This window comes from Stegostoma tigrinum, chromosome 13 (assembly GCF_030684315.1).
Source record: "Stegostoma tigrinum isolate sSteTig4 chromosome 13, sSteTig4.hap1, whole genome shotgun sequence".
NCBI classification, from domain to species: Eukaryota; Metazoa; Chordata; class Chondrichthyes; order Orectolobiformes; family Stegostomatidae; genus Stegostoma; species Stegostoma tigrinum.
Window position 1 is genome coordinate 47,978,753 of NC_081366.1, and position 18,371 is coordinate 47,997,123.

Here is an 18,371-nt window from a genome sequence, read left to right on the forward strand (position 1 = left end):
CCATACCCTTTGGGGGAGTATCTTGAGAAAGAATGATTCACCCAAGCAGATTTTTGCAGGGTGGGAGTAGAAGGGAGAAAAGTAATAGTGACATCCAGCTGCAAGGTCACCAGGATGTCATTATTCACTCTCGTTATGAGATATCTGAGCTTATGGGTATTTTGTTTCATTGGAAGAAGTGAGCGAGAGAAAGAAAGGAATTTGCCAATAAGTTGAACAATGTGAACTTCACTAAAATCCTCCTTCACCAATTATGATAATGTGGGACTGGTTTTGAACCTTCTGAATTGCATTTTGTGCAAGCTACTATGTGTGTTGAGTGAAAAATATTTGACTTACAATGAATTATAATCAGTGAAGTGTGCCACATTGACTGGTCAATGTTATTATGGTGCTTTTGTAAGTTGCATTACCCTAGTGCAATGATGAAACTTTAAAATATTGGTTGTAAAATCACTGTAATGCTTATCTATCACATCAGGGCTGTGCTCGTGTAGGATTGAGTGCTGGCACAGGAATTGGTGTTTCTTCTGCTCTTGTTAGCAATCAGAATTCCAACAATGATAATGATAACCAAAATAATCACGCCAATATCAATAATAACAATAATGAGGAGAATGATGCCCGACAAGAGAGAGGAGTTCCTGACTTGCCAAACCCAGTGAATGGTAAGTTTTTAATGTCTTTAAAGACATTCAGAGCTTCTCTATTTATAATACCTATGGTGTTCACCCTTTTTAATCAACAGTCCTCTTGTATGTTAGATTTGTGTTGTGAGCTTTACTTTTATTTTTTTAAAAAGTTATTTAGCACCTGATAAAACTGTGAAAACTTTCTATGCAAAGTCCAAACCGACATATATTATGGAGATTTCCTCTGCAAGAAAAAAACTAGTCATTCCTATTTAAGAGAAACTAAATGGAGACCTATGAGAATTGTTTAAATTAATTAGCATGCTGTGGTAATATGTTTGACAATATTCTTGAAGTTGGCAAGGAACTAATGAGATACTAGGATTTTTTTATTGTATTGCAGAAAGTTACCTCACTGAGTTATAGTTTGAAAAATGTTTCTCCTTATCTTCCTTCATCTTGCCAAATTCTGAAAATTAGTTAGTGACCCCTTCTTTCAGGCTTCTGCCACTTTTTTTTTTCTTCTGGTCTGTAAAATTTGTCTGCTGCTGGCATAGTTTTTCTTCCATTTTTGTAATTTAGATAACCAAGATATGTAAAGAAGATTTTGAATCATTAAGAAATTCAGGAAATGCCTTATTTGAGTATTGCAAGGGGGAAATAAATGCACATAGTTTTTAAAATTGATTTTGTGGAATGTAGGCATCATTGGCTGGCTAGCATTTATTACCCGTCCCTTGTTGCCCTTGAGAAGATGGTGGTGAGCTGCCTTCTTGAACTGCTACAGTCTATCTGCTGTGGGTTGACTCACAAGGGAGAGAGTTTTAAAATTTTGACCCAATGACCATGAAGGAACAGCGATATATTTCCAAGTCAGGATGATGAGTGGCTTGAAGAGGAATTTGAAGGTGGTAGTATGTCCGCTCCCCTTGTCCTCCTAGATGGAAGTGATCCTGGGTTTGGAAGGTGCTGTCTGAGGGTGTTTGGTGAATTTCATCAAAGCTTTCATCTTCCATTCAGCAGGACAGTTTTCAGAGATACCAAAGTAAAGGGAAAGTAATGTTTATACTTTGAGAGAAGAGTGCCTGATCGGTTCGCAAGTGGTCTCTGATTAATAGATGCTTTGCCATGAAGGCTGAACCAGGACCAGGGCAGCACAGAGGTTGGCACTGCAGCCTAAGTGCTAGGGACCAGAGTTTGAGTTCAGCCTTAGGCAACTATCTGTGTGGAGTTTGCACATCCTCCTTATGTCTGTTTCCTCCCCTCTGGCTGCTCTGATTTCCATGTAGAGTTCAAAGATATGGAGGTTAGGTGAGTGGCAATGCTAAAAATTGCCCCATAGGCATCCAGGGATGTTCAGATTACCAGGGTTAGCCAAGGTATAAATGCAATGCAGAGTTACAAGAATGGGGTGAGAAGCTGTTCTGGTGGTTGTTGCAGACTTGTGGGCTAGATGGCCGCTTTCTGCATGAAAGGGGTTGTATGATTCTAATCTACTGATTAAGGAAGCTTGGCAGTTAGCTGTCAAACTTTAAGCAAGGCACGTTGACTAGTGAAGGCAGTGATGAATGAACCAGAGAATTGCCGTCACCAATTTTGTTACATTGAAATGGGTACTCTACGCATCATCATCTATCTGTCCAAATAGGCCCTGTGTATTAATATACATTATGTTCACTGCAACCAGGTGCATCACACCTCAAACCTAATTGATATCTTAAATTGGTTAAACTTTTTCACCCAAACAGGAGTCTGTTGGAAATACTGTCAAGTTGCAGAAGTATAATCTAACGTTGGACCCAGTGTAATGAGCTGTATAGAAACAGTCTAGTTGGGTGTGGTTAGTTCCTTGCTTGTTGTGCCAAGACATGCTGTCTGGAATGTCTGTGTACCTAGGATCACACGAGCACTGAAAATTCATATACTACATTATTAATTTGTGATAGGTAGAATGTCTATGGCTGATGGCTGCATCCTGTTAATGGCAAGTATCATTGTGTTGTTACTGCATAGAAGCAGCATCATATGTTGCTCAACCCTCCGAGATGCCTTATCCCTCCAAAATAGTGTGATATAAATTGAATACTTTTCAGGACCTAAAGACACGACCATAGGCCTGACCCAGTCACAACGTTATGTAGGAATAATCTAAGCAGGGTAGCCATTATCCCACAGCTTAGCTTTGATGTGTGCTATTTCAGCATTTTACTTGTATGGTGAAATAATTACTCTGCTCCTATTTGTAATGTTGCAATAAGGTCAGCCTTCTATCACATGGAGTTGCAGGAACCCTGGCATGTATGTTGACCTGTGGAGCCAGGTTTATAATAAATTGGTGTATTCTTCATGAGAGCACTTATTACCAGTCAAAGTCCACTTGCTAACCAGTCTTTTCTCGCACACTCTAAATGTTGGTTTCTCTTAACTTTGGTGTTCCTGTGAGTTGCCCTGATGAGTGCAAGACAAAAAAAACTTTGTAAAAAGGTCTGTCTTCAGCAGCATTCAAGTTCTATACAACAAAACAAAAATATTATTGTTTCAGGGGTGATACATTAGCAGCATCAGATGAGGCTTAATGCTGACTATTGTGTAAATAAATTGCAGCTTTGTTTTCACTGAAATTTTTCAAGTATTGCAGTGGAGCTTTATTCATGATGCTTGTTCATTCCATGATTTTATTTTTAGATGTTTTAATCATTTGTAGGTATTTTGCTGTTTCAGATCAAGGACTTGAAGCTGTCCAAGAAAGTAGACCTAATGGGGCTGAATGTAACTCTGACCAGAATAGTGGGCATTCTGTGACACCCATGGATATAGATGAAGAACAAGCAGGTAAAGTGTGCTGTAATAAAGTTGGATTTATTGACAAAAGCCTTATCTTATTACTATGCTGAGGTGTATCTCTGTGATTACATTGCAAAACTTAGCGTGTATAATCTTGAAAGGTTCCATTTGGTAGAAATGTTTATACTTGCGAGGAAGCACAGTAGTACCAATTCTGTCTTTCCTTTGGTTACTTGAAGGCATGTTTCAAACCATAGCTGCAGTAAGGGTAGGTGAGAGGAAATGACAATCATTGGATTAGTTACTTTGTTTTCATGTGATTTTTTGTTTTATTTGTTCATGTGACGTAAGCATCATCAATAAAGTGGACGTTTTATTGTCCATCAGTTATTCCTGAGAAAATGATAGTGGTGGGAATGATGCAGTCTTTGTGATGAAGATATTTCCCTAATGATGCTAGTTGGGGAGTTCCAAGATTTTGATCATGACTGAAGAAATATATGTCCAAGTAAGAGTCTAACTTTATATTGATCCTCCTGCGCCTGCTGTCATTTTCTGTTGAATGGAATTCGTGAGTATGGGTTTGTTGTCAAGAAAAGTGGGCTCCTGTGGTGTACTCTGCGAACAGGAGAATCTATAGCCTTCCTCTGCAAAGGTGGAGAAAATATATCAAAACAAATTAAACAATTAACTGTCCAAGAAATGGTATACCTTCATGGTAATCCAGTTAAAGCAGGTTTTTTTAACCTTGAATGGTGTTGTTTCTTGTGTTTTTGGAACTGTACCCATTTATGTTTTCTGTTGACTGAATATGTATAAAATTTAACATAAACAGATTTCAGGTAGTAAGGATGTTTTAGGATTTGTAACTCTCATTACAGAGGGTTCATGGTATAACTTTAAAAAATAACACATGGGGTAAGCCTACTCTGGAAAAAAAAGTAACTTCCCAGGATAGAAGGGCTGGAAGAATATAGATTATAGTTTTAGTGGTATGTTTGAAAGAATATGGGGTCGGCACGGTTATTGCCAGATTTAGCAGGTGGATTCTGCTGTGGAGTTAGTCAGTTTGATTGGAAGTTGGCATTGAAGTAAGGTTAATTGCAGGAGAGGTAGTTTGACTCTGGGCTGAAAAATGCAGTGGTTCAATTTTTGTTGGCTGGTTAGGATAATTCTGAAAATATAAATAAGCCAGTCCATCAATGTAGAATAACTCTTAATTTGTTACTTTGAGGGGAAGTGAAACTGAATGAAGAAAATGAATCCCCCTTCAACGATGCCTTTTTAAGAAAAGGATCCCTTTTTCTTCTGGCTGAATTAAAAATGCCCTGTTTCTACTTAAAGTAATATATATTCCTGATATCCCAGCAAATGTTCTTTCCTCTAATCAAAGGATAACAAATCTCATTGACAAAAAGCAATCTTGTTTCTGTGATAACCAAGCCTCTTGATTAAAATTGCATAAGCGAATCTTGAAACATATCTACATTAGAAGATTAAAAAACAGATGGACCATTCAATATCGGTACAGGCACCAGAGAAGACAAAGGCATTTCTGTCAAATCAGCTCTACAACGTCATCCTAACTAATATTTGAGAGCTTGTTTCAAAATTAGGAAAGTTGACCCACAAATTGGTCAAATAGCAACCAGATGCAATCTCACTCATAAAATTGTACCTTATGGAAAATGTACCAGCCACCCCTATTACTAGCATTTTCCCACCAGCAAGACAGATCCACCATTGGTGGTAGAGCGGTATATATTAGTAAAGGTTTTGTTATGGTCTGAATTTGGTGTGCAGAGACCAATTTTGAAGTTTGCAGATCACATGAAACTTGGACGAATTGTAAACTGTGAGGAGGACAGTGTTGAACTCTAAATAAACATTGACAAGTGGACGAAGAGGTTGAATTCAGAAAAATGAGGTGGTGTACTTTGAAAGGAAGAACATTGAAAGATAGTATAAAATTGGGGCTACAATTTTAAAACAAATGCCGAGGAGTATTGTATCTAGTTGTGGGTGCCACGTTATCAGAAGGATGTAAATTTGTTGAAGGAAGAGCAGAAACAATTTACGCAAATGGGGTCAGGAATGAGAAACTTCATTCATGAGGATATATTGAAGCAGTTGAAACTGTCTCTCTTGGAGAGAAGAAGGCTGAGAGAAGATTTGATTGTGGTTTGCAAATTCATGAGCAAATTGGACAGAATAGGTGTGGAGAAGCTGTTACTGCTCATAAAAGGGACAAGACTGAAAAGATGTAGATTTAAAGTGATGTGCAAAATAAGCAAGGATGATGTGAGAAAAGAAACAGTAAGTAGTATAGCATGCACTACCTAAAAATGTGGTGGAGACAGGATGATTTGAGGTGTTAAATAGGGCATTGAATGATTATTTGGAAAGAAATAGTGTGCAAGGGTATGGGAATAAAATAGGAGATTGGCAGTGGGTAATAATGTTAGTTTGAAGAGCCAATATGGGCACAATGGGCCAAATGATCATCTGTATTATAACAATTCTGAGATTCTGCAAGAGTTGTCCTTTGAACCCTTAGTGTAGCCCCTAGACCCGATGAAGTCTCTCGGCAACAACTCAGCTATGGATAAGCAAACTTACTGACTGTCACCTACTGCCCTCCTTAGTTGATGCATCAGTACTCTTTCATGGTGATCACAACTTAGAAGTAGTGCTGGACATAGCAAGGGCACAGAATATACTCTTGGTAGGAGACTTCTAATGTCCACCATTGCGATTTGCACAGCAGCACTACTAACTGAAATGGCCAAGTCATCAAAGACATTTCTGCCAAACTGTCAATGGTAACAGCACCTGCAGAAGGCAAAACCACCTTGGCCACCACCTCTCCAAATTAACACTCAGATGTATTTAGCAGTTGCTGCATTGTTTGGAGTGGGGACTGCACTGTTCTTATGAAAATGCAGCCCTGACTATTTGTTTTTTTTCGATTCATTCAGAGATGTGGGATTTGTTGACTGGCCCACCATTTATTTTGCTGATCCCTATTTGCTCTGATGAAAGAAGAGTGGTGAGCTGCTGTTTTGAACGGCAGTTTTTGATGCACGACACCCACGTTGCTACTAGGAAGCAAGTTCTGGGATGTTGACCAAGTAACTATTGTAGGAGGAGTGATACAGCTGTAAACCAGGATACTGCTTTGAAAGAAAACTTGCAAGTGATAGTATTCCCATGTATCTGCTGTCCCTGTCTTTCTACATGGGATTGGTTGTGGGCTTGAAAGGTTCTGTCTTAGGAGCTTTGGTGAGTGTTTGGTCAACGTTATAGACTGCTGTGCTCTGTTAGTGCTGGAGGGAGTAAATGTTTGAGTGTGAGATGCCAATCCAGCAAACTACTTTGTCCTGGATGATAGCAATTTTTGAGTGTTATGAAGCTTTACTCATCCATGCATGTTGGGAGTATTCCTTTACACTACTGACTTGTACCTTGAATATGGTGGGCAGATTTTGGGGAGTCAGAAGATGAGCTAATTACTGCAGGAATCCAAACCTTTGACCAGCTTTTATAGCCACAACATTTATATGGCTCATCTATTTCAGTTTCTGACCAATGGTAATCCCCAAGATATTAATAGTTGGAAATTCAGCAATGGAATGCCCATTGCATATCTAGAGAATGTGGTTAGACACTCGGTCTCTCTTCTTGAAGGTAGTCATTGCTTGAGACTTGTCATTTGAATGTTCCTGCCCTTAGCAATCAAAGACTGGATATTGACTGACTCTTTGTTTTGAGCATGGACTGCTACCTGAGGAGATGCATGTGAATGCCACCAATAGCAGGTTCCCTGCAATCTGCACATCATTTTAACTTGATATGTAATTGCTGTTCTTTCATCATTGAAATACAGAAAATAGGAGTAGGCCATTCAGCCCTTTGAATCTGCTCAGCCATTTAATATGATCATCCAACTCAGTATCCTATTCCTGCTTTCTCCCCATAACGGAAGAACTACAACAAACTCCTTGAAAACATCCACTGTTTTGGTCTCATATACTTTCTTTGGCAGAGAATTCCACATTGATTCAAAAATCCCAGAACTCTCCCAAACAAAACTGAATGTGTACCTCGTTGGACTGCAGTTCTTCTTAAAGGGTGCTGACCACTGCTTTTTCTGAAAGTTATGACCGACAAATGCTAATTCTGCTATTAATGCTATGAGCAAATATTAAGTAAAGGAGGTGTTTGCAAATGTGAATTGCATTTTTGTACAGGAAAAATGTAAACAAAGTCTCATATGTTCATAACTCCCAAAAGTTTTGACCTAAATTAGCTCCTGGTCCAGCAATGCCTACATTCTAATTGTAATTCCCGCTTTTAAATAAGTTACTGCAGCTTGCTCTCTCGTTCTCATGCTCTCTTGCTTCCTCCATTCTCCTCCCCCTCCGACTTCTCTACCACTATTCCCACCTACCCCACCCCATCCCATCCCAATCCCTTCAACTCCAGTTTTGATTTTATTTTAATTGTTTAACTGCTGTCATCCCATCCTAAAGCTTTGACGTTCTGTGCTGTTTAAGACAAACTTATACTCTTCAATCAAACCTTTCAATCACCTGTTATCATGTGTGTCCTATGTCACATTTGTTTGATAATAACTTGGGATGATTTAGGCCATTTAAAGGTACTATTACAAATGCAAGTTGCTACTTAAAATAATTTTTTTCTGTGAAGCACTTTGGGAAAGGCAGTTAAGGTGCTATACAAGTGAGAACTGTATTGTTAACACAGGACTGAAACTAAATGTTTTGAAATTGGTCTGTATTTGTGTACTTCTGGTGTGAGCAGTGTATGACATTTGTTTAGGACCAAGTGGGCTTCAACCAACCGTGAAAGTAAACCCAGTGATGGTACATGATTCAGATAGTGAAGACGAGGATGAATATAGCATGGAGACTTCTGGGACTCTGAATGGGAATGATACTGGGGATAATTATTCTGACGGCGATGAAAAAAGGAAAGCTACGCCAATGCTTTGTGAAAGTTCTGGTGAGTCCTGCGGTTGATACACAGAGCACAATATATGTAAACATATGTAAATCTCCTGTGCAACATTAGTGGTGTCCCCACCCCTGGAACAGAAGGTCCCAGGTCCCAGGTTCAAGTTCCACCTGTTCCAGAGGTGCATAATAGCATTCTTGAATAGGTTGATTTTTTTTGGGGGGGGAGCGGAAGAAAGAAGAGATGGTAAATCTGATCTGAATGGATCCTATCCCTAGTGAGAAATGTTTATGTAACAATTCACTTGTTACGTGTCTGAATGGAAAAACCTTTAACTTAAAAGACTACTAGTTTGAAGTCAAAATCTGCTTATGTTAAACATATAATATTGTATGTAATCAGTAAAATGCATTTCCGTTTCATAGAAAACTGGTGTTTCCATTTTGGCATATGTACCAGAAATAGTCTTCCATTTGCAAAAAAGGCATTCTATCAAATTAGAAAGATCTTTTTGATAGTGTCTAACAAGCACTCTTTTTAAAGTCCAGCTGGAGTTTAATTTACCAACTTTTCATTTTGAACTTTGGTATTTTGTCCCATATTTATTTTTCTAAAGCGCATCTGAAGATTTTTTTCAGTTTCAGAGGAAGTATTTTTGCTGATTTTTATTTTTAAATTCCCTTTCCACTCACTTGTGATGGATATCGGCTTGTTTTACTCCCTAAGTGTTATTTTTACAAACATAAGAATCTCTATATACAAGATTTGAAATAAGTTTGACAAGATGCTCATATGATTTGTTTCTTAGACTCTTGCTATTTTATTGTACAGGTATTTGTGGTAAAGGCAAGGCCCCACTACGGAAGAAGAGCCCAATTAATCAATCAGGCCTGTTAACACCATCGCAAGCAGAAGAAAGCAGTTGTGAGAAAGGTTGCCAGGTGACCAGTGAGCAGATAAAGGCTGATATGAAAGCAGCAAGTGATGCCCCAGAAAGAAATCGGAGCAAAGATGTTTCTTCTGGAACGGGAACCTGTTCTGCTTTAAAAACAACCAACACGAGCACTGTTGTGTCTCCTCCTTATATAGAATCTGACAGAACAGCTCCTGTAAATGGTGGCTGCAGGCATTGCAGTCCAACATATTCATCACACCCTGATAGTGGGATTCATGCCTGTTCATGTACTTCAAATGCAGTTGGAGATTCCTCTGGTAGTAATGAAAGAAATGCGAGGAATAGTTCAGCTCATACTGGCTGCATCTGCAACACATCTCCTCAGGTAAATGAAAGCAGGACAGGTGAATGCTCTGAAGCAGATAAGCCTTCCACAAGCAGGTCGTCCGGAAACTGTGATTTAAATGAATATTGCAGCACAGACTCAACTAACTCAGAATTTTCACAAAGGACATCTTCCACTTGTGCACAAGGACAAGTAAGCATTAGTAATGGGAGGACTTGCATTGACGGTACCAGAGATGCAGAGAATTCTAATCATCTTCCATGCGTTAACGGGACCCAACATGAAGGCTATCCTCGCAGACCTGTGACAAGAGCAAGTAGTAAATATAGCCAGGTCCCATTGATCACAGAGCCAGGTAAACAGCATGTGTGATTGTAAATATTTTGTAACATATAATTCTGAATAGTAGCTATAGTAGTGTGTGGTAATAATTTCAAGGTAAAATAGATAAAGAAGGCATTGTTGTCCATGTACACATATTGCACGGTTAGCCCACTTGTTCAGACTGGTTTTTGCCACCATTGTACCCACATGTCTTGTTTAGATCTTGTGTGCATAACTCCGAACTTTACTGTTTTGATTTTGTCTCATTTAATCCTGCTGTTTGAATTTAGTTTTCAAATTATTTTGAATCTACTCTTCAATCTTGTTCTATTTGTCCTATAATTGCATCTGATTTTCTCTTTCAAGATTAAAAGTTTAATTTTACCTCACAGTGAGATTTTGGGGTACTTCTCCGAGGCTACAGTTAGTACTGAGCAGTCTTTTCTTTCCTGGTGACTGGAGCTGAGCTCAAAGTCTGATTAGTGCAATAATCTGTAGACATCAATTCTACAGTTTATCTATTCATTAATAATGGTCAGTATTCATTCACCTACACTTATGGCTGCTGTGCAATATTTTCATTTTTTTTAAAAAAATCTTTTGTCAGTTTCAAACAATGGATGGCTTTCAGTAGCAGATTGACGACTTCAGTCTTCATAATTTGTACATTTAGCTATTTTCCCTTTGTCTAGTTCTCTACGCTTATAATTATGACCTGCCATAGTTAACTGTATTTATCATGTTGCCTTCTTAGTAATGGGATCAATTTTATCATCTGCAAATTTGACCAATTTACTTTGGGTTTCTGAACCCAGGTTCTTCTAAAATAGAAGCCATGTTGCCCAAATATTGACTACAGGGACATCCCAATCAGTTTGGCTTTTGTCTGCTCCACCTTCCAAAGTACTCGTTCTAATTAGCCATGAAATGCTATTCTTCAGTAAATTTCTAATCCATTTCAAATCTTTATCCTCTATTCACACCATTTGATGTCAAATTTCAAGGTTTGTGGTATGCGTGATAAGGCTATCTAGCCATGTGGCTGGCCATGGTTGTCTTGATTTTCACTTCTTGCAAATGTATTGGGGTGATTAAGATTTCAAGTTGGTTGTTTACTCGTTACAATTATACTAATTTTTCAGATTTGTTATGAATCCATTTAATTGACATGCTATTGAAATAAGAATATCTAATCTGTACTAAAAACTGAAGATGTTGGAAATGCTTAGTGAGCCTGACATCATCATTAGCCAGAGAAAACCGTTCCGTTTCAGTTTTATTTTGTATAGAAAAAAACAAATAAAACTGATAAAGGAAAGCCAGTGGATGATAGATTTTTAGACTTCTGATAAAGTCCCCACAGGAAGCTGGTTAGAGAAGTTAAAGCACATGAGGTAGGTGGTGATGTACTAGCATTGATTAACTATCTAAAAGACGAGGTCAGCACTTAGATACCAGCTCCTCGCAGTAGGATTCAAAGACTTGAGGTTTTGTAAATAATGCAAAACTAAGTGGGAATATATGTGTTGTGAGGAAAATGTAAACCAGCTTCAGAACGATTTGGATCGGCTTAACAAAAGAGCAAGAACATGGCAGATGGAATATGTGAGATTATCCACTTCGATTGGAGGAACAGATGTTCAGTGCATTGTGATGAGTCATTGCAGCAACCTATTAGGAAGATGGATGGAACGTTAGCCATTATTGAGAACGAATTTGTATGCAGAAGTAGCAAAGTCTTTCTTCAATTGTCGAAAAACTTGGTCTGACTACACCTGGAGTACTGTATGCAGTTGTGATCTCTTTATCTCAGCAAAAATGTTATTTCCATAGAGGGAGTGCAACAAAGGATCACCAGGCTTGTTTCCAGGATGGACAGGCCTATAAAAGAGACATTTGGCAAATTGGGCTTGTATCGTCCAGAGTTTCAAAGAATGAGAAGTGATCTCATTGAAACCAAGAAAATACCTGTAGGTACACTTCGAAAAAGTTCAGGTAAAATGTTACCCCTGGTTTGAAGGGATGGGGTTGATAGTCTAAGCCTCTAGCAAGGGGACACAATTTAAAAATAAGTAGGATGCCACTTGCATCCGAGAGGAGGACAGTTTTGTTTTGTTACTCAGAAGGTAGAAAAACTTTGAAATTCTCCACCAGAGGAAGCTGGGGAACTTCAATGTATGAGTGTGTTTAAGCTAAAGATTTAGATTTCTGATTCCTCGTGTTGTATAGGGTTATGGAGATGGGTGGTTAAAAACCATATGTGTTTCATCTGCCATGACCCGGATGATTTTGCCTGGTTTTGCTCAATGGCCTGCGCCTGTTCCTGTGTTCATAATTCTACTTTTGTGTCAGGCCAGAGACTGTCTGCTGGTGGTGGCATCTCTTATGTATTCATTGAAAATAATCATTCAAATTATTCAGAATCTGTGGTCAGTAATCATCATTAAGCTCTTGCCTTGATTTTCCTCTTGAAAATGTGAAAATTAGTTTGAGTTTTGCATTTGAACCTAGGTTTTCCCAGTTCTTTATCTTTCTGACCACTATTTACCATCTTTGTATGAACTTTGTCTATTCTCACACTTACAAGGAAACAATGTGGTCTTTGTAATCAAAAATTAAAAATTTGAAGGGCAGTGATTGCATGGTGGTAATATCACTGAACTAATAATCCAGAGCCACAGATTGATATTACAGGTACATTAATTCAGATGGTTGATTTGAATTAAATGAAAATCTATCATCGGCACAGATGAGCAACAAATGCTAGCAAAACGCTAGCCTAGACGTGAAACCTACAGCCCATGAACAAAATTTTTTGTTTTAAAAATGCTCATTTTGAAGTGGGCACCCTCAGCAAACAAATATGACAGTCTCAACTTATTGTATTGTCAATGAATGACTAAAATTGTCAAATATGTTTGAAATGGCTGAGACATTGAGAAAAAGAGTACATTGTGTTGTTTGCGTCTAGTGAAGCAGGCAAGACTGTGCCTCAGTCATTGTCTCATCTGTAAAATTTTAGGGCAGAACAGAGGCTCAGTGGTTAGCACTGCTGCCTCACAGCACCAGCGACCCAGGTTCGATTCCACCATTGGGCGACTGTCTGTGTGGGAGTTTGCACCTTCTCCCTGCGTCTGTGTGGGTTTCCTCCAGGTGCTCCAGTTTCCTCCCACTGTTCAAAGATGTGCAGGGGACATAGTGTCCAGGGATGTTTAGGTTAGGTATGTTAGGTGTGGGGAAATGCATTGGTAGGGGAAAGAGTCAGAGTGGTATGCCCTTCGGAGGAGCAGCATAAACTTATTGGGCCGAATGGCCTGTTTCCACACTGTAGGGATTCTGCGATTTCTATGAAAACAGCATGCCTGTGAATACTCTGTATTGGACTCTAGTCCAATATCTCAAACTTGAAGCAGGCTTGAGTTTCCAACTTTTGACTAGCAATTGAAAATCAGTTTTGTTTATTCTCACTTCTGATTAATTTGTTAATACTCTCTTGTGCCTGTTTATGCCTGATAAATATATTTGTATTTATGCTGCTTGCTTCCATACTCAGAGGGAAATGAATTTTTGCAATTTTTCTGCCTAAGAGGGCAGTAGAGGATCAAAAATTAAACATATCGAAAACTCAGTTCAATTTATTTTGAAAACATGAACTGGTATAGTGTGTGTGTGTGCAGGAAAACATTGCTAATCATCTATGATCATTGAATGGTGGAGTACATTTGAAGGACTGAAAAAGCATACCCTTCCTACTATATTCTTATTCTTAAACATATGGCTGTAAATGTGTTCCTTCAGTTCTAGTAGTCAGAGACGCTACTCCTCTACACATTCAACCCTTCCCATGCCAATGAAAATCCAATTTGCTTCTGACAACTGATAAACCATAAATTTTTAAAAACCATTTTGGTATTAATTGTCACAGTCATTTAGTAATTCTCAGCTGCTCCAAGGATTGTGAGGACATTTTGATTAAGTCTAAATGTTATCTGAATGAATTCCTGTATTTACAACTTAGATCAGTTTAACCTGTAAATACTCTTAAAATCAAACTTCTTATTTTATACAATCCCCTGACTTGAAGCGTTAAATTTCATTGATCATGATCTTCGATTAATATTGTTCAGATAATCAAGTTACTAAAAAAGGGGAGTGATTTTGGGTAAAAACTGGCATTTTAATTTCCAGTTAATCAAGCTTGGCTAATCAAGTTTAATTGCTGTTTTATCTGTTGCAGCTCAAGCCTAGGGAATATCCTTCGACGTAATCTGTTCTTTTTTGTTTATCTCATTGTCTGGAATGTAATAGCAAAGGATTAATAATATTGTCCCCACTTTGTTACAATGGTTTCTAACTCTGAAATTGAATATTTCACTGTTTTAACCTTATGTTCTAGCAAACTAAGCAAATGTACAACACAACCTGAATCATATTTTCTCAATCACTCTTCTACCTTTTTAGTTATTTTTATCTTTGGTCAAATCTTCCATATGCTGGAGACTAAATGAATCACATAACATAATCACAATACATAATAGTTGAGCTGTTATTCCTGGTTAATGTTATTACTTGGTAAGTCAGATGCAAGGCTGAAATCTGGCTGGATAGATCACAAGATAATAAAATGTGAGGCTGGATGAACACAGCAGGCCAAGCAGCATCTCAGGAGCACAAAAGCTGACGTTTCGGGCCTAGACCCTTCATCAGAGAGGGGGATGGGGGGAGGGAACTGGAATAAATAGGGAGAGAGGGGGAGGCGGACCGAAGATGGAGAGTAAAGAAGATAGGTGGAGAGGGTGTAGGTGGGGAGGTAGGGAGGGGATAGGTCAGTCCAGGGAAGACGGACAGGTCAAGGAGGTGGGATGAGGTTAGTAGGTAGCGGGGGGTGCGGCTTGGGGTGGGAGGAAGGGATGGGTGAGAGGAAGAACCGGTGAGGGAGGCAGAGACAGGTTGGACTGGTTTTGGGATGCAGTGGGTGGGGGGGAAGAGCTGGGCTGGTTGTGTGGTGCAGTGGGGGGAGGGGATGAACTGGGTTGGTTTAGGGATGCAGTAGGGGAAGGGGAGATTTTGAAACTGGTGAAGTCCACATTGATACCATATGGCTGCAGGGTTCCCAGGTGGAATATGAGTTGCTGTTCCTGCAACCTTCGGGTGGCATCATTGTGGCAGTGCAGGAGGCCCATGATGGACATGTCATCAAGAGAATGGGAGGGGGAGTGGAAATGGTTTGCGACTGGGAGGTGCAGTTGTTTGTTGCGAACTGAACCTTCCCCTGCAACCGCAGGAAATGCTACACTTGTCCCCACACCTCCTCCCTCACCCCCATCCCAGGCCCCAAGATGACATTCCACATTAAGCAGAGGTTCACCTGCACATCTGCCAATGTGGTATACTGCATCCACTGTACCCGGTGCGGCTTCCTCTACATTGGGGAAACCAAGCGGAGGCTTGGGGACCGCTTTGCAGAACACCTCCGCTCAGTTCGCAACAAACAACTGCACCTCCCAGTCGCAAACCATTTCCACTCCCCCTCCCATTCTCTTGATGACATGTCCATCATGGGCCTCCTGCACTGCCACAATGATGCCACCCGAAGGTTGCAGGAACAGCAACTCATATTCCGCCTGGGAACCCTGCAGCCATATGGTATCAATGTGGACTTCACCAGTTTCAAAATCTCCCCTTCCCCTACTGCATCCCTAAACCAGCCCAGTTCATCCCCTCCCCCCACTGCACCACACAACCAGCCCAGCTCTTCCCCCCCACCCACTGCATCCCAAAACCAGTCCAACCTGTCTCTGCCTCCCTAACCGGTTCTTCCTCTCACCCATCCCTTCCTCCCACCCCAAGCCGCACCCCCCCGCTACCTACTAACCTCATCCCACCTCCTTGACCTGTCCGTCTTCCCTGGACTGACCTATCCCCTCCCTACCTCCCCACCTACACCCTCTCCACCTATCTTCTTTACTCTCCATCTTCGGTCCGCCTCCCCCTCTCTCCCTATTTATTCCAGTTCCCTCCCCCCATCCCCCTCTCTGATGAAGGGTCTAGGCCCGAAACGTCAGCTTTTGTGCTCCTGAGATGCTGCTTGGCCTGCTGTGTTCATCCAGCCTCACATTTTATTATCTTGGAATCTCCAGCATCTGCAGTTCCCATTATCTCTGATACTATCTTGGATAGATCACACTTTGCTTGTTATTTAAAAGAGGTAGTCTTTCACTGAAACATACGCATGCAATGCTCCAAATTTTCTTTCAACAGTAAGACAGAAGTTTATTATGCAAAAGATATTAAGATAAAATTCAATAAACTAAACTATTGACACAATGTTATTTGAAAGATTTTGAAATACTTTTTTTAAAAAAAGAAGGGTAATCCTGACCATCCCAGTTCTTGAGCACTTTCAAAAGTTCTGCCATTATCGCATCTGTAAGTTTGACTTGCGTTTTTTGAACTGTTACTTTGAATTCCAGTCTTGAGAATTTGGCCTTTTTCTTGATTGGCCAAACAGCTGATCTTTGCTTCAAATAACTCCTTCAGGGTTCTAAAAGAAAATGCAACTGATCAGTAGGCAAGGCTGCAGAAATCTCACATAGGGCAGTAGAGTTCTGACTAGGCCGAATTCAAACAACTTCTGCTTGGAATTCAGACTATAACTAGATAAAAGTGCAGTGTAAATACACCCTTAATTCACAATAGATCCATAGCATTAGCTTTCAATTGACGAGAATATTCAAGACACAAACAGTTGATCTGTTAGATGTGAATGTTGTCCTTTGTTGAGTTGTAGAAGTTTGGATTAAAATATTTATTCTTTTTTAACTTGCTGTAGCCGAGAAATATTTCATATTTTCAAAGTAGAATATAGAAAATGTTCAGCTCATCTCTAATAACTTAAATTTTGAAAGCTTTGTTAGATAACTCTGTTCAAATAGTAAATGTTGTAATTGCTGAGTTAGATGGTTTCTTAAGACCCTGTGTTTCCTATAAAAGTATTAGCTGTTGCCAGGTCTAAACTTCCATCTGTAGCCTTTTATATTTTTTTTATCTTAGCCTGAGGAGAGCTCTCATGATGATTCTTTCCAGGTGCTTCCAAGCGGTAAATAAACAAAAGAATTGAGCAAGTGACAAAGACAGATCAACATTTTGCTTTTAGTTGGTCGGAACATCATTAGATTTTAGTGTTATGAGCAGTTCTTGTATTTTTCAGTATGTGTACTTCTTGGTGTCCATGCAAAAAAAATTGACAGAGACTGTGGGGCCTGACAGTCTCCTCTATTATTATGACAAGATTTGAAAACTTAATAGCTGATTGGTTTTCATTTTTTCTGTGCTGCATTCTTTTTACCAAAGCATTAAGGGTGCACTCAATGTTAATTATAATGTTGGTGTTACTTTTGAAAAATCCACTTGCAATGTCAGGTTTAGATTGTTGATTGAAGCTCACACTGACGTCTTGTATCAAGTTGTCAGCCCCAGCATTGGTTTTATCTATTTTTAGCTGTGCTGTTTTCAGACGGCATCATCTTTGGAAAGGATAATAAATATTCTTCATGGTAATTCAGTAGCATCAGTGCTTGGTTCTGGTTCTGTGAATTAAGAGTGACACTCCGATGGCTGTAATTTGGGTACCCTGATTGCTACAAATATATGGATGCTATTTTTATGCCAGGTGATGTGAACATCGCTGGCTCAGCCAGCATTTATTGACCAGCCCTAAATGCCATGTGGTGCAGGTGCATTCATAAGAATATAACAAGAACTAGGAACCCTTAATTTCTTCACTGTTCAAAAATTTATCGAGCCTTGCCTTAAAAACATTCAGCGAGGTAGCTTCAATTGCTTCACTGGGCAGGGAATTCCACAGATTCACAACCCTTTGGGTGAAGAAGTTCCTCCTGACCTCAGTCCTACATCTGCTTCCCTTTATTTTGAGGCAATGCCCTCTAGTCCAAGTTTCACCCACTAACGGAAACAACCTCCCTGCCTTCACCTTATCTATTCCCTTCATAATCTTGTATGTTTCTATAAGATCCCCCTCATTCTTCTGAATTCCAATTAGTATAATCCCAGTCTACTCAGTCTCTCCTCATAATCCAACCCCCTCAATTCTGGATCATCCGAGTGAATCTCCCCTGCACCCCCTCCAGTGCTAGTATATCTCTTCTCAAGTACGGAGACCAAAACTGCACACAGTACTCCAGGAGTGGCCTAACCAGGACCCTATACAACTGCCCTATAGCCTCCCTGTTTTTCAACTCCATCCCTCTAGCAAAATTTAATTTGCCTTATTAATTACCAGCTGCACCTGTAATTCTACTTTTAGCGATTCATGCACAAGGACACCCAAGTCCCTCTTCACAGCAGCGTGCTGCAATTTTTTTACCATTTAAAATATAGTCCATTTTACTGT

General features: G+C 39.6%; 1 protein-coding gene across 5 annotated transcripts in view; it reads left to right on the top strand.

Moving 5' to 3' along the window:
- fbxo38 (F-box protein 38) overlaps positions 1–18,371 on the top strand; it is a 72,817-nt gene that overhangs the window by 34,839 nt on the left and 19,607 nt on the right. For all 5 annotated transcript variants that reach the window (XR_007248843.1, XM_048543917.2, XM_048543918.2 and 2 more), the window contains 4 exons: positions 482–668; positions 3,354–3,464; positions 8,259–8,441; positions 9,225–9,989. Coding sequence is in view for 4 of the 5 variants with exons in the window: in XM_048543917.2 (XP_048399874.1) it covers positions 482–668; positions 3,354–3,464; positions 8,259–8,441; positions 9,225–9,989 (1,246 nt within the window). In the remaining variant the exon portion in view is untranslated. The remainder of the gene's footprint in view (positions 1–481; positions 669–3,353; positions 3,465–8,258; positions 8,442–9,224; positions 9,990–18,371) is intronic.